The sequence below is a fragment of the Carcharodon carcharias genome, chromosome 18 (genome assembly GCF_017639515.1).
Source record: "Carcharodon carcharias isolate sCarCar2 chromosome 18, sCarCar2.pri, whole genome shotgun sequence".
Taxonomy (NCBI): Eukaryota; Metazoa; Chordata; class Chondrichthyes; order Lamniformes; family Lamnidae; genus Carcharodon; species Carcharodon carcharias.
This window is the reverse complement of record NC_054484.1, coordinates 43,180,086-43,201,284: the sequence shown is the minus strand read 5'-3', so window position 1 is coordinate 43,201,284 and position 21,199 is coordinate 43,180,086. Positions and strand designations below refer to the sequence as shown.

The 21,199-nt window shown below is 41.6% G+C and overlaps 1 protein-coding gene across 1 annotated transcript in view; it reads right to left on the bottom strand.

The window, feature by feature from the left end:
* polq (polymerase (DNA directed), theta) overlaps positions 1 to 21,199 on the bottom strand; it is a 94,683-nt gene that overhangs the window by 24,373 nt on the left and 49,111 nt on the right. The window contains exons 16-24 of the mRNA XM_041210626.1: positions 20,805 to 20,929; positions 20,374 to 20,617; positions 10,831 to 13,439; positions 9,054 to 9,197; positions 8,464 to 8,672; positions 8,116 to 8,356; positions 5,328 to 5,521; positions 4,641 to 4,775; positions 3,732 to 3,906 (exon numbers count right to left, since the gene is read on the bottom strand). Of these exons, the coding sequence (XP_041066560.1) occupies positions 3,732 to 3,906; positions 4,641 to 4,775; positions 5,328 to 5,521; positions 8,116 to 8,356; positions 8,464 to 8,672; positions 9,054 to 9,197; positions 10,831 to 13,439; positions 20,374 to 20,617; positions 20,805 to 20,929 (4,076 nt within the window). The remainder of the gene's footprint in view (positions 1 to 3,731; positions 3,907 to 4,640; positions 4,776 to 5,327; positions 5,522 to 8,115; positions 8,357 to 8,463; positions 8,673 to 9,053; positions 9,198 to 10,830; positions 13,440 to 20,373; positions 20,618 to 20,804; positions 20,930 to 21,199) is intronic.

The window sequence follows — 21,199 nt, the reverse complement described above, 5'->3', positions numbered from 1 at the left end:
TTATTGCAATTCATTATTGCCCTTGAGAAGGTGGTGGCCACCTTCTTGAACCACTGCAGTCCATGTGATGTAGATACATCCAAGTGCTGTGAGAAAGGGAGTTCCAGGATTTTGACCAGCAACAGAGAAGGAACGGCAATATAGTTCCAAGTCAGATGGTGTGTGGCTTGGAAGGAAACTTTAAGGTGGTGGTGTTCCCTTGCACCTTCTGCCCTTATCCATCTAGGTGGTAGAGGTCACAGGTTTGGAAGGTGTTGTTGAAGGAGCCTTGCTGAATTCCTGCAGTGCATCTTGTAGATGGTACATACTGCTGTCACTGTGCATCAGTGGTGGAGGGAATGAAAGTTTAAGGTGGTGGACGGGGTGCCAATCAAGCAGGTTGCTTTGTCCTGGATGGTATCAAGCTTCTCGAGTGTTGTTGGAGCTGCACTCATCCAGGCAAGTAAAGAGTATTCCATCACACTCCTGACTTGTGCCTTGCAGATGGTGCACAGGTTTTGGGGAGTCAGGAGGTGAGAGTTACTCACTGCAGAATTCCCAGCCTCTGACCTCTTGTAGCCACAGTATTTATATGGCTAATCAAGTTCAGTTTCTGGTCAAAGGCAACCCCTAGGATATTGATAGAGGGTGATTCAGCCTTTGAATGTCAAGGGAAGATGGTTAGATTCTCTCTTGTTGGAGATGGTCATTGCCTGGTACTTGTGTGGCACAAATGTTACTTGCCACTTGTCAGTCCAAGCCTGGATATTGTCCAGATCTTGCTGCACAAGGAAACAGACTGCTTCAGTATCTGAGGAGTAGCAAATGGTGCTGAACATTGTGCATCGAACATCCCCATTTCTAACCTTATGATGGAAAGAAAGTCACTGATAAACAAGCTAAAGATGGTTGGGTTTAGGACACTACCTGGAGGAATTCCTGCAGCGATATCCTGGGACTGAGATGATTGACCTCCAACAACCACAACCATCTTCCTTTGTTATGACTCCAACTGGTGGAGAGTTTTCCCCCTGATTCCTCTTGACTCCAGTTTTGCTAAGGCTCCTTGATGCCACACTCGATCAAATGCTGCCTTGATGTCAAGGGCAGTCACTCTCATCTCACCTCTGGAGTTCAGCTCTTTTGTCCATGTTTGAACCAAGGTTGTAATGAGGTCAGGAGCTGAGTGGCCCTGGCAGAACCCAAACTGAGCGTCACTGAGAGGTTGTAAATGAAATATTATTTTTTCCAAATATTACTGTGTGACACTATAAAGCAGGCTTGTGGGAGCTGTGTTCTGTGCATGCATGCGTGCGTGTGTGTATGTATGACTAATTTAATTAAAGATGGTCAGGCTGCAAAATTTTAATCAAAGTGGTTAAGTGTCAAATCTGGCATTTTGACATGGAAATAGATGAGCTAGGAAAGATAGGTAAATAAGTTAGAGCTAACATTTGCATTTGCAGGAAAGTTGAGAGGTTGTTTGAATTTCAAAGGGACATGAAAAGATGTTTTACAACTGGAAAAACAGGTAAGGCAAAATTCTTAAGTTTATTCTTCCTGAAAGTGCTGGCCTTAAGGACAACAAGAAAGATTTTTATATTCTGGGAAAAGTAACTTCCAAAGAAAGGGTGAAACAATAGGATTTACAGATCAAAAGGGAGAAAATATATTTAAAGGAAGATGGAAAACTAAATGGGGAATGGCCATGTGAGATCTTGAAAGGTGGACTGTGTGAGACAGACCTGTGAAAAATCAGCCTTTCACTACCCCAGAGAAGTGGTTGCTTGTTCCAGAGAGCAAGGTTTTGTTAAAAGCCTTGGAATTCCATTGTCAAGTGAGAGGGAGGGAGAAGCTGTGAAACGCATCCCTTATAGCAACAATGGGTGCTTGTGGTAATATTGCTAGATGTTTTCTAGATTAAGAATCTACTTGGACCATTGCCTAAAAGGTGTGTGTAGTTGGGAGTCTAGTTAAGTAGAAATCATTCGGGAACTGTTATAAAACTAAGTTTAACTGTGTAACTGTAATCTTGAATATTTTTTAACTTTTTATTTTATTTTTTTAATAAATAATTTTAAAATCTCCAAAGGCAGTAGTGGATTCTTTACCTCAGACTTCAGTACATAAACCTTCACGTAATTAATGCAAATTGCAAAATCGTTATGATAGCTTGAACAAGTTTCCCTTTGGGTTCTGGTCAGCCTGGCAAATACCACCTGCCATATCATAACAAGGTTGTTTCTGAGTAAGTGCCACTTGATAGCACTGTCGATGACACCTTCTATCACTTTGCTGATGATCGAGAGTAGACTGATAGGACAGTAATTAGCCAAGTTGGATTTGTCCTGCTTTTTATGGACAGGACATACCTGGGCAATTTTCCACATTGCCAGGTAGATGGCAGTGTTGTAGCTGTACTGGAACAGTTTGGCTAGGTGCGTGGCTAGTTCTGGAGCACATGCCTTCAGTACTATTTGTCAGGGCCCATAGCCTTTTCAGTATCCAGTGCCTTTAGCCATTTCCTGATATCATGTGGAGTGAATTGAATTAGCTGAAGACTGGCATCTGTGATGCTGGGGACAGCAGAAGGAGGCCAAGATGGATCATCCACTTGCCACGTCTGGCTGAAGATGCCTGCAAATGCCTCAGCCTTGTCTTTTGCACTATTGTGCTGGGCTCCTCCATCATTGAAGATGGGGATGTTTTTGGAGCCTCCTCCTCTTGTTAGCTGTTTAATTGTCCACCACCGTTCACAATTCATGTAGCAGAACTTCAGAGATTAGATTTGATCTGTTGGTTGTGGAATCACTTAGCTGTCTATCACATGCTGTTTCCACTGTTTGGCATGCAAGTAGTCCTGTGTTGTAGCTTCACCAGGTTGACACTCCAATTTAGGTATGCCTGGTGCTGCTCCTGGCATGCCCTCCTGCACTCTTCTTTGAACCAGAGTTGATCCCCCAGCTTGATGGTAATAGTAGAGTGGGGGATATGTGGGCCATGAGGTTACAGATTGTGGGTGAATACAATCTGCTGCTGCTGATGGGCTACAATGCCTCGTGGTTGCAAAGTTTGCTAGTTCTGTTTGAAATATACCCATTTAGTACAGTAGTGCTGTCGCACAACACAATGGAGGGTATCCTTAATGTGAGGAAAGGTCTTTGTCTCCACAGGGACTGTGCAATGGTCACTCCTATTGATACTCTTAAGGAGAGATGCATCTCTGAAAAGGTAGATTGGTGAGGACAAGGTCAAGTAGGTTTTCACTCTTGTTGGTTCTCTCACCATCTGCCGCAGGCCCAGTCTAGCAACTATATCTTTAGGACTCGGCTAACTTGGTCAGTAGTGGTGCTACTGAGCCATTCTTGGTGATGGACAAGTCTGTGCCCTTGCCACCCTCAGTGCTTCTTCTAACTAGTGTTCAGCATGGAGTGCTGATTCATCAGCTGAAGTAGTGTGGGGGTGGTGATAGTTGGTAATCAGCAGGAGGTTTCCTAGTCCATGTTTGACTTGATGCCATGAGACTTCATGGGGTTTGGGATCAATGTTGAGAATTCCCAGGACAACTCCTTCCTGACTGTAAATCACCTCTGGTGGGTCTGTCCTGCTGATGGGACAGGACGTTCCCAGGGATGGTGGTGGTGGTGTCTGGGACATTGTCTATAATGTATGATTCATGAGTCAGGGCTTACTGGGTTACACAACGTGCAGCAGTTTGCATTGACACAGGACAAAGTGAGATCAGAAGTTACCTGTAGCACTATGTGTCTGTGAGATAGAATAGATTCTCTCCATTCCCAGCTGGGGATGCAGTTGCTTCTCCCGCTGCAGGGGGAACACCACTTTGGTCATTGCATTAGTAATTCTCTTCCATTCCAAGATTAAGCCTGGCAAAGGATGAAGTGGCTTCAATTTCTCCAATGCTTCCTAAAACATTGAATGGAATATTAAATAAAGGGGCTGATCAGATTTATGTACTTCTTCTTGCAATTGCTATGCCATCTTTGTCTTGACTTCTTTATTGCTCTATCACAGAAATCTAATTTAACTTGTTCAATTTTTGTATTGTTCATGCAAACGTCAAATTTTGGAAGGTCCTCTTTCTTTGCATTTACCATTAACTTAGTGTTAGTATTCACCTTCAATCTATATTCAAAAGTCTGATTTACCTTATGCATCAGCAACTGATCCTGTATACCTTCAGTTGTTTCTCAATTTTTCAGGATCTTGAAACCAAAATTATCCTGAATAGCTGGCATAATAAATGCAGCTTATATGTTGAAAAGCCTGTTTGATGTAACACATCCTTTTCTCACTACTCCTATGATAGTTGTCTCTTTTAACTCTAACTCTTATTGTTGCTTGCTGTTGCCAATAAAGATTCCTCAAAAGTCTTATGCCTGCAATTTATTCCAGCTCTTAGCAGGCATCTATTAATCTTTCATGTTTCACTGTCAAACATTTTCTCATCATCTATAATGCATGGATACACTTCTCACTTCATTTCTATTGCTCACTCGCAAACTACCTTTCGAACAAACAAAAATGTGTATATTCCACACCTATTTCTAAAACAAGCCTCACTTAGTTCCCAATTATTTCTCTTTTATTTTTCTATTGATTAAAAAGTACAAAGATTTGCATAAGAACCACACAATTACCTTATTTGTGCTGAATTGTTTAGCCAGCCTGCAATGCCTTCCCGCTGGTGCTTTTCTCCTTGTGGAGCCAAGTGTCCTCTTGCCATTAGTGTTGGTATCCCCATTAGGAGGAAGTTTCAGCTCTGAAAATAGAACCTGGAACATGAATTCAATTGCTGAGTCTGTGAAATTTTGGGTGGGGCAAAGTTAGCAAGTTTAGAATTGGGCTGCTTTGTGCAATAATGTTTCACACAGTCGGGTATTTTGTGTTTGTATAAAAGCTGCAATTCCTCTGGGACTTTTACTAACCTAATTGATGCGGTGGAATCCATTTGCTGTGTTGAAATCACCTTAAAGCTCATGAATAAAATCCAAATTTCACAAAAGGAGACCCAAATGGTGGTGGATGGTATGAAATATTAATACATCTATCTTGGATTCAAATAGGATTTTGCAGCACGCACATTTATATTTCAACCCAAAATTGTCTAAATTCTGACAAAAATATTGAATGCCAGTGTCGGGATCTGAACTCAGTCCCAGCAGTCACTGCAATTAAAACATTACACCGAAACTAACAGAAGAGATATTCAAAGTCAACTGAATTGACAACTTCTCCAGTGTAAGAGTTAAAAAAATTTCATACCCTTGCCAGTCCTTTTAATAAAAACTGCACAATAGTATTTCAGATCTATGTTGCAATCTTACCTCAGCAATATCATCTGGGCTGGTCAGAGAAAAGCTGTGGCCTACTAGCTGGTAAGTCTGTGCCTCTATGAAAGCTAGCTTAGACTGCATTAGGCACTTCTGGTTCTCACATTCAGCTGTACTGAATCCTATTCCATTCATCTCCAGCAAGGCCAGGCAATACTGAGTCTTCATTTCAACATTCCAAAACACGTCTGCAACAGAAAGTTACATGCTCATAAAATTTAACACCACAGCGGAGGTATTTCACAGTGTTTTCCTAAATTAGCAAGGTTTTTATTTCTGATGCTTTGCCTGTCCCAGTGTACTGCAAGATTGGGAAGCTGAATTAATGACACATCTAAGCTGCACCTTGTCCACAGGAGACAGAATAGATGGACCAATTATTTTTCTCCCTGTCATTTTTTGTATGTTCATGTGTTAAATAATTATGCTGCTGCACTTGGCGACATCATCCAAAGGCACAGCATTAGTTTTCACATATACGTTGATGACACCCAGCTCTACCTCACCACCATTTCCCAACTTCTCTACTGTTGCTAAATAATCAGACTGCTTATCCAACATTTAGTACTGGACGACCAGAAATTTCCTCCAATTAAATGTTGGGAAGACAGAAGCCACGGTTTTCAGTCCGCGCACCAAACTCCGTTCCCTAGCTACTGACTATCCTTCTCCTTGGCAATAGCCTGAGACTGAACCAGACTGCTCACAACCTTGGTGTCATACCTGATATAGAGATGAGCTTCCGTATTTGCACCATCACTAAGACTGCTTATTTTCACCTCCCTAATATTGACTGACTTAGCTCACCTGCTGCTGAAACCCAATCTATGCCTATGAAATAAAGTTCAGTACAGCCGATTGTGACAGCCTAATGCAGGCCGTGCTAGCTGCAATCTCAAGACTTGACTATTCCAATGCACTTCAGGCCAGTCTCCCACATTCTAATCTCTGTAAACTTGAGGCTTTCCAAACTCTGCCTGTGCCTTAATTCACTCCAAGTTCCATTCACCAATCACTCCTGTACTCGCTACTTACCTTTGACTCCCGGTCAAGCAATGTTTTGATTTTAAGATTCTCACCCTTGTTTGCAAATCCCTTCATATGGGTCTCACCTCTCCCTATTTCTGTAATCTCTTCCAGTCCCACAATTCTGCCCCCCACCACTCCTCTAATTCCAGCTTCTTGATCATCCTCAATTTTAATTGCTCCATCATTGGTGGCTGTGCCCTCAGCTGACTTTGCCCTAAGCTCTGGAATTTCCTTCCTATACCTGTCCACCTAGCCTTCCTCCTTTAAGACACTCCTTAAAACCTATCTCTTGGACAAAGCTTTTGGTCATCTGGCGTGATATCTCATGTGGCTCAGTATCATATTTTGTTTTATAATGCTCCTGTGAAGCACCTTGGGATGTTTCACTACATTAAAGACACTATATTAATATAAATTGTTATCCAGCTTAAAATGCCCATCAATCCAACAGGATTACTGAGCAGCCTTTTGAGCACTTTATTGAAAGCATGTTGGAAATCAGAGTGTACAACAACTACAAGTTTCTATTATGCATCTATACTTTAAAAATATAAAATTATTTTAAGATGGTAAACTGGACCTCTCTTCACAGGCAGCAATACATTTCTCTGATGAAAGGTCATTGACCTGATACATGATTCTGTTTCTCTCTGCACAGATGCTGCCAGACCTGCTGAGTATTTCCAACATTTTCTATTTTTCTTTAATACATTTCTTGTGCCAGGTTCTCACAGGACGAGGCCAGTTGAACCATCGAGTCCATGATGGTTCTTTGTAGAGCAAATCAATCAGTCAAATCACCCCCATTCTATCCAGCAAATATTTTTCCTTCAAGTACCCATCCAATTTCCTTTTGAAGATCATTCATCATCACTGCTTCCACCACCTTCATAAGCAGCAAATTTCAGGTCATTACCACTCGCTGTGTCAAAAAGTCCTTCCTCACATTCTCCCTGCATCTCTTGCCCAAAATCTTAAATGTGTCCTTAACCCTTATACCATCAGCTCATAGGAACAGCTTTTCTTGGTCTACCTTATCTAACCCTGTCATAATCTTGTACAGTTCCATCAGATCACGCCTCTACCTCCTTTGCTTCAAGGAGAACAACCCCACCTTCTCCAACCTAACCTTGTAGCCAAAATCCTTCATCCCTGAAATCATTCTGGTAAATCACCTCTACCCTCTCAAGGACCTTCACATGCTTCCTAGGGTGTGGTGGCCAGGACTAGACACAATACTCTAGTTGTGGCCTAACCAGAGCTTTATTAAGGTTCAGCATAACTTTGCTACTATTGTTCTCAATATTTCTATTTATGAAGCCCAGGATCCTACATATGCTTTGCTAACTACTTCCTCAATATGACCTGTCACTTTCAATGGTCAATGCACATAAATCCCCAGGTCTCTCTAACCCTGCATACTCTTCAGAATTGTGCAATTCAGTCTATATTGCCTCTCCCTAACCCTTCTGCCAAAATGCAACACCTTACACTTCTCCATATTCAATTCCATCTGCCACTTGTCTGCCCATTCACAGCCTATGGCTTGTTACAGTCTTTCTTTAACGCATATCTCCATCAACTGCCATCAATTGTAATCACATCCCAACTTTGGATGATTCAGCAGTGAAATTTTAAAACAAAATTTAAGCCAAATATGAACATTTGTCCAGAAGACACTATTAAACTATTCAATCTATATTTCTTAAGATATGATTTAAACCTGTCTTATATAACAGGATCGCCATCATACCTTGCAGATTTTCTTTCTTAAGCAACATATTAAGTTGATTCATTATATCGTAGACCAACACTGACTCTATGGAGGCTCTGTAACGGCCCGAGATATCTGTGTTTGCACTCAACCCGAGACTCTGAACACCATGGCTGCTGCTCACTCCTTCCAGCAGTGCAAGCTCCTGCGGGAGAAAATTTGTCACCATGTTATGAAGTGTTCTCTCGTTGGAGCCAGGATCCAAAAGCCAACACGCCACCTAGAAGAGAAAACAAACATTTACTGTCGTGTTTAGTTCTTTCTCAAAGTGACAATCAACTGATGGAGAGAAAGCTAGCTCATTTCCAACTGACTCAGAAGTATAACCTTTGGATCTTCATAAATGCCTTCCATGGAGATGTTGCAGGCCTCAAGGAGAGTTTTGTACTGTTGCTTGAAGTCATAGGTAACAATAGAGCACTGTGCCTCAGTAGTTACACCTTGCTGTAAACATGAACGTACATGAAGAAGCCTTTCTTTCACAGATAGCTCAGGGTCTAGTGGCGGAGGGGCCAAACTGTTGCTTAAATCTCCTTCTAAATAAAAAATAAAAAGTACATTTAAAGATATACATACAACAACTGCAAATGTGGTACCAGTTCAACTGTTCCATGGTATTCTTTTCCATAGGGTGGTACACAACAACAACAACAAATAGCATTACATAGAGCCTGAAACATAGAAAAATGGCCCAAACTACATTTGTGAGTGTGATAGCAGCTTCAATACATTACAAGGCTTATTTGTTTATACAAGCAGTTGAAAAAAACCAAAACAAATTATTTTTATTACTGGAATCTCATCCTGATTGGTTTAGGATGTTGGGAGAAATGGTAGTCTAAAAAAATCAACTCAGAGTAAAGATTTTCCAGTCTGAATTAGGTTAAGCAAAGCTATAATTTCAGCCATTTTCTTACCGGTATTTTCCTGAGTCTCTTGCAAGGAGATATAATAAGCATCCTTCCCTCCCCAAGACACACACAAACCTATCACGACAAGGTCTTTGTGACTGCTCACTTCAAATCCATTTGTCTTGACCTGAACCTTTACAGTGGCCTGGGCTAGGAAATAAATAAAGGTATTAAAAATTCTATATTAATAATAGAGCAATAATTACATTTCTTTACAGTCTACAAGTATACACAATGTTCAAATGCAAATACTGATGTTTGATGCTAATTTATTCACCTAGTCATCAACAACACCAAGGTTCCCCTGTCGGGCGGGCTCAGCAGGGGTGGCCAGGAAGCTGATTGTCACTTGCGATCGTGCTGGACAATGATTTCATGCTGGCGGGTCAATTAAGGCTTGCCCAGCATCAAACGGATGTGGCAGCACTCAGCGCTGCTGGGGGGTGGGGATGGTGGAGGGCAAGAGCTCAAGTTTGCACATGCGTGCAGGTGCATGCTGGAAAAGCTCCCTGAGGCACAGAGCTGCCTCAGGGAGATGAAGAGTTTAAAGCATTAAAAATAAAAGATTTTTAAAATGTTATAAAGCACGTTCGCTCATGTGACTCTGTCACAAGAAGAGAGACATGTTATGAATGAAATGGTAACCTTTTTATTTTATTTTTATTTGCTGTCGGAAACCTCATCCTGCCCATGGATAAGGTTTCCTAAAAAATGCAAAGACCACTTGGCCTTTTCGCCTGGCCGCCCAATGTAAGGTTGGGTGGGCAGTGAAAAATTTATTTCAATTGTAACTTTAATGGCCTTATTAGGCCTTTTAATTGTCGGCGGGCACTCTGCCGACCGAAATATCTGCAAGTGTGTGATGGCGTCAGGATGCTCGCCCGACGTTATCACATGTTATTTTATGCTCGGTCGGGTCGGGTGCACGCCTGCCCAATGAGCATTATATTCTGGCCCGAGTCTTTTTTTGCTTGTTACATAGTAAAGCCCCAATCGATTTGATTTACTACACATCCGTCATCTTATGTAGATGGAAGGATACTGACAGCTGGGGAGATGGCAGCATAATGGTATTGTCATTGGACTAATACTCCAGAGACCTAGGGTAATGCTCTGGGGACCTGGGTTCAAATCCCACAACGGCAGATGGTGATGTTTGAATTCAATAAAAAAAAATCTGGAATTAAAAGTCTAATGATGGCCATGAAGCCATTGTCGATTGTGGTAAAAACCTATCTGCCCTTGAAGGAAGGTCCACAGCAATGTGGTTGACTCTGAAATGGCCTAGCAAGCCACTCAGTTCTCAAGGACAATTAGGGATGCCAAATTTGGGCAATGAATGCTGGCCCAGCCAGAGACTCCTATGATCGAATATAAATTTTACAAAAATTTACCATTATCTTTGAAAAGTTTCAGCAAATTTGAACCCTGTCCCTGCCCAGCAACCCAAATGGAACCACACAAAAAATTGTTCTTAATGTTGCTGGTGGTTGCTCTTTGAAGCTGAGGATGAGGTATCCTACTGAGGCAGGTTAAAGATATTCACTAGGATTAGGGAACAGGGATAAAATTACATTCCAAATTTCCTTTCATTTAGAGAAGTAAGTCTTTCCTCACAAGGCAGCACGACAGAGGCCGGGAAATTTCTGTGTAAGCAATGGCTGTACAGAAAATTCATTTAACACTGGGTAAACGTGTCATGTGGAATGCGACCAAGGCATTCTCTAGACTAGTCTGTTCAACAGGCTGCTATCTTTTCATAAATAAATATCTATTTACGCACCTTGTTTAAACCTGCCACCTATCTCTGAGCTGGGTGACAGAACACGTGCCCTTTTCTCACAGGCAGCTGCTAGTGCAAATCTTTGTTTAGTTTTCCACTCCGTTATAAATGTCTGGAAAAGGACTCGGCTACTCGCCACGTCAATAATGGTCAATGTCTCTGCGCTGCAAGAGGCAGAAAATGCCAACTTGTCTTGAGAAAGTTGAAGGGAAAAGCCTTCCCCTATGAAAGAACCATCCGCATCACCATTATTGTTCACCACAGGACTACAATCAACATGATGTGATGGAGAAGTTCCTACTCCTCCTCCAAAAACAGAACGATAAGATGAGCAAACAGGGGTTGTTGATGGCAAAGGTCGCTTTTTGCACTTTTTAGCTGTCACTGCAGTCAATGCTATTTTGATTCTGGGAGTCACAGGTTCATTGGGAGGTGTTGGAGGAACTTCATTCCGACTGTCTGGCCTCGACTCAGGCAGCTTTTCCATTTCACAAACTGATGACTGGTTATTTGCAACTGTTTTATTGCTTTGATTTAATGACACCTGATTAGGAGTTTGTTGTGTTTGACAACACACCAGCACGTGCTCTGGTTTTGGAGCTTCAGATGCTCTTGTTGCATGGTTCTGAAAATCATTAATTTCTGTGAATTTCCTTGCACAGTGGTCCTTTTCCTGGTCATTGGTTTGTTCGTTCATACTTGGACATTTCTGACCCAAAGGAACTGACATTTGATTTCGTATCTTTTTCATCCCTGGACTTGGATCAAGTGGAGTGTCTGACCACATCCATTTCCTGCTATCTGCCACCTTATTTTCCGGTAAACAGTCAGGTAACCCTTTCGTTAATGTGCCTTGATCTGGGTTGCCATTTTTTATCTGACTATTCGACTTCTGTTCTTTTAATCTTAAGCAATCAGCAACATCAGATGTATCAGTATCCAGATTAGGCATCTGTAAGCCCTGCAGGCAATTGACAGAATTGCCATTTTGGTAGGAATCTCTGAAATCAGAGAGATTGAAGGACAAGTCATTCCAATGTAAACATGCTTCAGCAACAGTTTTTTGTATGTCACTTTGATCCTGTATTCTGCCTTCCGCAACCAGACTACAGGAAGGCAAGCTTTCGGTGTTCATATCTGCTTTAGGTAGGAGTTGCTGGCCAGGTGGAAGACCCTGTGTATACATGTCATCACACGAGGAAATTTCTGTGAAACTATCAAATAAACTATCACTCATGTTCAAAGTCATCTCATAATCAGCACTAGAATGGGCACAGAGCTCTTGTAAACTGAGTTTTCCATCATTGGAACTTGGATTGTTCAATTTTTGAACTGAAACAACTGGGACGCTTTCTTCAATAGAGGCTGGTGTCTTGTAATCTAACAAGAAATTCTCTAGCTGGGTATCAGTTAAAGAAAAATCATTGGCTTTCAGTAAAGGCAGATCTGTTTCAGAAGATGGAGCTGGAAGACTCTTAGGAGATCTTATTATGGATTTAACTAAATTGGAAGACTCTCCTTTTCCAGAGCTCTGTTTCTGACCACCAGTAAAACTACAACGTGCTGATTGCAGAGTTTTCTCTCTTAAAGCAGGCTTATTTTTCAATGTCTTATTTCCATTTGAAGCATTACCGCCAGATTCCTTTATACTTGTTTCGACATTAACTAAGCTCTCATCATTTTCTGACCTGGACTGGACTCTCCCTGACAACTTAGTGCTTTCAGTTTCTTGCTGATCTTCACAAGTGGACAACACCACAACAACAGCAGCAGCATGCTCTATGATTTTTTCAATTTGTGAATCCAACTGAAAGCTTTCATCAAACTCTCCTGTGGCAGAACATACCTCGGAAGACTTGCACTCAACAACATTCGGGCTATGTTTATTATTCTGCTTGCTAATAATTACTGGATGTTTGTGTTCTTTGTGATTTAGATCATTACTGGCATCATTGTCATACTGAATTTGGTGCAAAGTTTGAGCCAAATTTTCTGCAACACTCTTCTCCATTTTAGGTTCCCCACCGCTTCTTTTGTCCTTAGTTACCGGAAAGGAACTATTCGCATTGATAACATTTTTTACAACTTCATTCAGAAAATGCTTCTCAACTTTTGACTGATCCAAATGCTCCACGGTTGTCTTACAATGCCCATCAACTGGGAGACAAATATTTTCCCCAGGAAGATCAGGTTGCCTGTTAACAGTTTCCCTATCACAGTTGGAATCCATGCATTCTGCATTCTTGCCATAATTTACTTCAATCTTGGAGGCAATATGTTCCAATGGGCCAGCAACTTGTGTAACTCTGGGGCTTTTCCCAGCTATCATTGAATTTGGATATATGGATGCCGCATTATCATGTTCCAGGCTGTTCTCAGACACAGCAGCAGCCGGTGCAGGCTCCTGCTCTACCAATGTCAGTACCTGGTCAGGGTTCCATTCAATTCCAATCGAAGCCAGGTCATGTCTTAGGAGATTTTTAGCCTCTTCCACAATCAGGACAGCAGCATCTCTCTCAGTTAGTCCTTTCCTTCCACTTACCCAGACACATCGTGTCTTCCTACGTTCTTGAGCTTCACATTCACTCTCATCAACTGCTCTCCTGGAACTGATGTAAAAAAAAGTGTAATCATTTATTGAACAAGTTTTGAGCTTAAATGTTTTCTATTTACATAAGTGTTACAAGCACAAGCTTTGAATTGAACAGAATCATGGAATTTTACAGCTCAGAATGAAATAGTTTTCTGAGTTAACCACTTAGTCCACATAAATTTATCCACATATCTTTTCAACACCATATAGTTTCAGTTTCCACCATTTTTTCAGGTTAGACAGTCCATGTTCTAATGATCCTCTGCATAAAAAATATTCTCTTTACCTCTCCCTTTGAAATTTTGGCCATCTCTGCTATACCCACTCCATTGCTTTGACCTCCTTCCTAAAATAGAGCTCCCAGTATTGAACATTGTTATGATATGGCAGGTGGTATTTGCCAGGCTGACCAAATCCCAAAGGGAAACTTGGCCAAGCTATCACAATGATTTTGCAATTTGTATTTATTATGAGAAGGTTTATGCACTGAAGTCAGAAGTAATGAGTCCACTACCATCTTTAGAGATTTTAAAAATTAAATAAATTTATTAAAAGAAAAGTTAAACACATACAAGATTACAGTTACACAGTTATTTAGTCTTATAACAGTTTCCAAAATTTCCACTTAACTAGACTTCCAACTATACAACCCTTTCAAGCAACAATCCAAAACAGATTTCTAATCTATAAGACACTCAGAAAGATTACCACGAGCACCCACTGTTTCTAGAAGGGAGATATTTCACAGCTTCTTTCATCCTCTCACTTGAAAATGGAATTCTAAGGCTTTTAAAACAACCTTCCTTTCTGGAACAGCAAATTTCTCCAGAGTGGCTGGAGACTGTTTTTCACAGTGCACCTTTCAAGATCTCATACAACCACACCCCATTCAGCTCTCCTTCTTTTCATTCCTTTCTTTCCTTCTTCTATTTCCTCCTTTTCAATCTGTAAATCCCATTGTTTCCACCTGTCTTTGGAATTTACTTTTCCCAGGATATAAAAACTTTTATGCTGTCGTTCTGGCCAGCACTTTTGGGAAAAATAAAACATAATAACTTTGCCTTATTTATCTTGCCAGTTGTAAACATAACCCTTTGAAAAACCGACAACCTTTCCACTTCTCTAAAAATGCAAATTCTATTGTCCTTAGCTCATCCATTAGCATTTCAATGCCTTTTTTTACACTTAACCCCTTTGATGATTCAAACCTTGCAGTCTAACAATCTGCAGTTTACTTAAATTATTCACACACACAGAAACATACATACACACAGACATAAGCCTGCTTTAAAGTATCCCACAGTAACATCAGGAAAAATATGATAGTTCCTTGACAACATAAAGGCCCAGCATTTCCTGGGGACCTGCACCATTGCAAAGGTGCATCTATGCTATAGGTCCCCATTCAGAAATGCAAGAAAACTTTGGATTATCAATGAGAATCACATGCTGGATCTTGGCTTCACAGGAAATTCTGCGCAATTACTTGAATCAGAAATGATGTCAACAAAGCCCCCATGTAATTTCTCTGGATTCCTGCTTGTCAAAGGCCCAATTATTATTGCTCATCCCTAATTGATCTTGAGAAGGTGGTGGTGAGCCGCCTTCTTGAACAACTGCAGTCCATGTGGTGTAGGTGCATTACTATTAAGAAGGGAGCTCCAGGATGTTGACCCAACAACAGTGAAGGAATAGCAATATATTTCCAAGTCAGGATGCTGTGCAGGTGTTCCCATACGTCTGCTGTCCTTGTTTGTTCAGGTGATAAAGGTCATGGGTTTGGAAGGTGCTGCCACAGGAGCCTTGGCAAGTTACCTTGTAAATGGTACACAGTGCTGCCACTATGTGTCGGTGGTGGAGGGAATGAACTTTTAAGGTACCGGATGGGGTGCCGATCAAACAGGCTACTTTATCTTGGATGGTGTCAGGCCTCTGAGTGTTACTGGAGCTCCACTCTTCCACAAAAGTGGAGAGTATTCCATCACACTTTGACTTGATGGTAGACAGGCTTTGGGAATAAGGTGAGTTACTCACTACAGAATTCCCAGTCGCTGACCCACTCTTGTAGGACTGTATTTGTGGTTGGTCCAGTTAAATTTCTGGTCAATGGAAATCCCCAGAATGTTGATGGTGAAGCATTCAGTCATTGCATGTCAGAAGGAGATGGTTAGATTCTCTCTTGTTAGAGATTTTCATTGCTTGGCACCTATGTGGCATGAATGTTAATTGCCAATTATCAGCCCAAGCCTGAAATGTTATCCAGATCTTTTTGCATGTGGGCATGGACTGATTCAGGGAGCTGAAACTTAAGCCCACAATCGGCTGCAGGATGGCAGGCATGAAAAATTGGGCACCATGGCTATGGCGCCATATCCTCAAGTTTTTTAACCAATGATGGGGGAGGTGTTGGACAGCCCACTAACCTGTTGGCCAACTGAGGCCCTTAAGTGGCCATTAAATGGTCACTTAAGGGCCTCCTCTCACCACCATGTATTTTTCCTGCTGAAGAGGAAGTCGATGTTCTGTTTATCCCTGCCTCCCCAACCTTTCGCCTGCCTGGCCCCAGAGACCCAGACTTACCTGAAGGTCTGGGCTCCACCAGTGTCTCCTCTTTGGAACTGCATGCAGTCCCTGCAGTAGTCACCACTCCTGTGGTGCTACTGGGACAAGACGACAGCCATCCACTTGATTGGCCGGCAGCTTGTGAAGGTGGGACTTCTCTAAATGGGGGCTTCAGCCATGTATCTGAGGAGTTGCAAATGGTACTGAACACAATGCGATCATCCCAACTTCTAATTTTATGTTGGAGAGAAGGTCATTGAAAGAAGTAACTAATGTTGGTTTGACTTAGGACACTGTCCTGAGGCTAAGATGTTGGTCTCCAGCAACCACAACCATCTTCCTTTGTGCTAGGTATTTTTCTAAGCAGTCCAAGGATTTAACCCTGATTTTCACTGACATCAATTTTGCTAGGGATTTTTGACGCTGCATTCAGTCAAATGTTGCCTAGATAACTCTCGCCTCACCTCTGGAATTCAGTTCTTTTGTTCATATTTAGACCAATGGCTCTGTTGAGACCTGGAGCAGAGTGGCACTGGCAGAACCCAAACTGAGCTTTGAGAGCAAGTCAGTGATGAAAGCGCCAATTAATTACACTGTCAATGGTTCTTCATTTCACTTTGTTGATGGTCATTTGGTAGTACAGAACTTGAGTATTGTTGAAAAAAAGAGATTTTTTTGCCAAAGCTTTACATCTTGCGCTCATCAGGACAATTCGCAAGAAAATACCAATGTCGGGGAAATAACATAATTATACTGTATGAGAAGAGTGTGCTGATTGGTTGGCAAGTAGATTCTGATTGGTAGAGGCATTGCCATGGAGAGTGCACCAGCTGATTGTGACTGACAGTTAACTGCCACGCTTGAAATTTAAACCAGGCAGCTTGATTCTGATTGGTCAAGGCATTTCTCAATAGCCTATTATCGGAGGCCGACTGGAATTTTCCAGTCAGCCTTCAGGTCCCTGGAGGTGTCAGGGAACTTTGTAGCTACTCAGTCTATTTTTTGTTTCGAAGTTTTGTGAGAGGGCACCTTCATCTGGGGCATTCTCTCTCTCATTTACCTTGAAAAGACCAGCTCTGCTCTTTCTGAGCGGGAGGTGCGCCCATTGGCCCTCCAACTTCAAGAGCCCACCCACCATCCTTAATTGGAGAATTGCCATACTCTGGCTATTAATTGGCTCTTTACCCACACAGTGTGGGCTTCTGAACCCCATTAAGAGTCCTGAAACCCCTGGGGAAAAGCACAGAAGTAGGCCATTCAGTTCATCAAGTCTACACCGGGTCTCTGAAAACGTAATTCAACCAAACCCACTCCATCTCTCTTTCCCCGTAACTCTGCACGTTTTCTCTCTTCAGTTGCTCATCCAATTCTCTTTTGAAAACCACAAATGAATCTGCCTCCACCACACTGTGGTTCATTCCAGGTCCTAACCTCATGTCTTTTCATGTCATTTTTGGTTCTTTTGTGAATTACCTTAAATCAGTGTCCAGTAGTTCTCGATCCTTCTGCCAAAGGGAACAGTTTCTCCCTATCTCCTCTGTCTAAACCACTCATAATTTTGACCACCTCTATCAAATCATCTCTTATTCTTCTCTTCTCCAAGAAGAACAACCGCAGCATCTCCAATCTATCTTTATAATGAAGTCCCCAATCTCTGGAACAATTTGCGTCAATTTTTTCTTCACCTTCTCTAAGGCCTTCACACCCTTCCTAAAGTATGGTGCCCAGAAGTGGACTCAATTCTCCAGCTGAAGCTAAACCAATGTTTCATAAACTATCGTAACTTCCTTGCTTTTGTACTCTATGCCTCAATTTATAAAGCCCACGATTCCATATGCCTTTTTAATCACTTTACCAAACCTCAACGTTTTGTGTATATATACCCCAGGTCCCTCTGTTCCTAAACCCCCTTTTGAATTGTTTGTTCTCCTTACCACTTCATACTTCTCTGCATTAAAATTCAAGTGCCATGTGTCTGCCCATTCTACCAGCCTGTCTATGTCCTCTTGAAATCTATCTCTATCCTCTTCACAGCTCACAATACACCCAAGTTTTGTGCCATCTAAAAATTTTACAATTGTGCCCTGCACATCCAAGTCTAGGTTATTAATGTAGATTAAGAAAAGCAGTGGTCCTAATACCAACCCCTGGGAACCGCACTGTATATCTACCTTCGGCTTAAAAAATAACCATTCAACACTACTCTGTTTCAGCCAACTTCATATCCGTGCCATTGTTGTCCCTTTTATACAGAATTGGTTAGCTAACAGGAAACAAAGAGTAGGCATAAAGGGTCATTTTCAGGTTGGCAAGATGTGACGAGTGGAGTGCCACAGGGATCAGTGCTGGGGCCTCAATATTTACAATCTATATTAATGATTTAGCTGACAACTTATTGTTAAATTTGCTGAGGACACAAAGATAGGTTTGTGAAGAGAACATAAGGAGTCTGCAAAGGGAAATAGATAGGTTAAGGGAGGGGGCAAAAATCTGGTCTTCACTCCCCTCATCTAAGTCATTGATGTAGACTGTAAAAAGTTGAGGCCCCCTGGGGACTCCACTCGTCACACCTGCCAATCAGAAAAAGACCCATTTATGCATACTTCCTGTTTTCTGCCAGCTTCTATCAATCTTCTATCCATACTAATATATTACCCCCTACGCCATGAGCTTTTATTTTTTGTAATAATCTCTGATGTGGCACCTTATCAAATGCCTTCTGGAAATCCAGATAGAATCTTGATTGACAAGGGTCAGAGGGTATAGGGGGTAGGAAGGAAAGTGGAGTTGAGGCCACAATCAGATCAGCCATGATTTTATTGAATGGCCAAGCATGCACGAGGGGCCAAATGGCCCACTCCTGCTCCTAATTTGTATCTTAGTATTCCATGGGCCTCAAATTTACTGACAAGCCCATTATGTGGCACTTTATAAAACGCCTTTTGAAAGTCCATGAACAGCACATCGGCCACATTACTCTCATCAAAAGCTAATTAAGTTAGTTAAACATGATTTGTCTTTAACAAACCCACACAAACTTAACTTAACTAATCCACCCTTGTCCAAGTGGCTTATTAATTTTGACCCATATTATCATTTCTAAAAGCTTTCCCACCACTGAAGTTAAACTAACTAGCCTATGGTTACTGTGTTATCTTTACACCCTTTCTGAACAAGGGTGTAACAGTTGCAATTCTGAGGTCCTCTGGCACCACCCTTGTATCTAAGGAGGGTTAGAAGATTGTGGCCAATGGCTCCACAATTTCCATCCTTACTTCCCCCAGCATCCTCAGATTTCTTTTCGTTCATGGGATATGGGTGTTGCCTGCTAGGCCAGCATTTATTGCCCATACCTAATTGCCCTTGTTCAGAGGGAATTTAAGAGTCAACCACATTGCTATGGGCCCGGAGTCACATGTGGGCCAGACCAGGTAAGGACAGCAGATTTCCTTCCCTAAAGAACATTAGTGAACCAGATGGGTTTTTATGACAATCAGCAATGGTTTCATGGTCATCATCTGACTCTTAATTCCAGATTTTTATTGAATTCAAATTCACCATCTGCCATGCTGGAGTTTGAACCTAGGTCCCCAGAGCTTTACCCTGGGTCTCTGGAATACCACTCCAGTGACAATACCACCGTCTCCCCCCAACTTTGTCAGAAGCCTTGCTAAAATCCATGTAGTCTACATAAATTTGCTACTTTCATTGACTCTCATTGTTACTCCCCCAAAAAGTTCAACTAACTTAGTCAGACTTGGCTTTCTTTACAAATCCATGCTCTCTGCCATTGATTAATCCATGCTCTTCTAAATGGTTATTAATACTATTCCTCTGATTTTTTTTCCAACAATTAACCAAGGTTAAGCTGACTGGCCTGTCGTTGCTTAGTCTATCTTTTTCTCCTTTCTTAAACGATACTACATTGTTAGGTGTCCTCCAGTCCTTTGGCACCATGCCGATAGCCAGAGAGGATTGAAAAATGATCAGTGTCTCCACTATTTCCTCTCTTATCGACCTGGGATACATTTCACCTGGGCCCAGTGATATAACCATGTTAAACAATACTAAACCCCTTATTATTTGCCCTCCTCTTCTTTAACTACAATGTCTGCATCGGTCCCCTCTTTTGAGAACACAGATGCAAAGTATTCTTTAAGAACCATGCCCAAATCTTCCCCCTCCACACACAGGTTAATTTTTCCTTATCTATTCTCTTGCGTTCATAAAATACCTATGGATTTTACTTGCCAATTTATTTATATAATTTCACTGCTGCACAAACCCACACAAAAGCAATGCCACTGTGGGGCAAGGTTGATAACCAGTTATATCAGTGCATTTATAAATCTTAAAACGCAAAAATAAATATCCAGTTAAAGCTCTACCTTTTAAATGGGACAGCATTTCTCAGAGCCGTTTCTACATCAGCAGGGTTCCCCTGTGCCAGCTCAGATACAGTGGTGAATCCAGTATCATACAATGCTCGAGCACGCTGTGCATTCAGCAAGGAAACTCGCACTAGATCACAGAGTTGCCGGTGGATACCAAAACTGAGACGGCTCTGAAACTGAGAGAGCAGCAGCTCCATATTGTGCCAACCAAGTCGATTACTAAATACTGTAATCATACCTGTACAATACAAAAGATCAGTTAACAATTTAATTGCCAACAAAATAGTTCTAGAAAAGAATGGTGCCACTCCAGGTTGAGCAAACCAATTATGTACAAGAAAGCAGCCATTTCCAACTCTGGTTACAAGCAGCCTAAAGAGCTTCCATTTAGAGCTGTTCTTTGTCATTTATCTTTTAACACTTGCCTGCATAAGTTGCTGCAGACTGCTGCAGAGACTGAAGCTGTCCTCGACTGCAGTGGTATTTCTTTGTTACAATGCCAAGTGGAACTTCATTGATTAGATCTAATAACACAAGGCTGGTGAAAAACCTGGAACATTGAGAAAACAAGGCAGACATGCATATTAGTCAAGCTGCATAGTAAATATTTCAAGCATATCATTTTCATAGCGCAATAATGAAGCTTTAGAGTTTTACATCAGAAACACCAACATAATCCAAGAAATCATTTTCAAGGCCTCTCACTTCTGAACTGTTCTGTTGCTTCACGTTCTCAAACTTAAAGTTAAAGCCAGACAATCTGCACAGAATTTGCTCTTCAACTTCACATACAATCAAGGAAACTAGCATGGGTTGACCA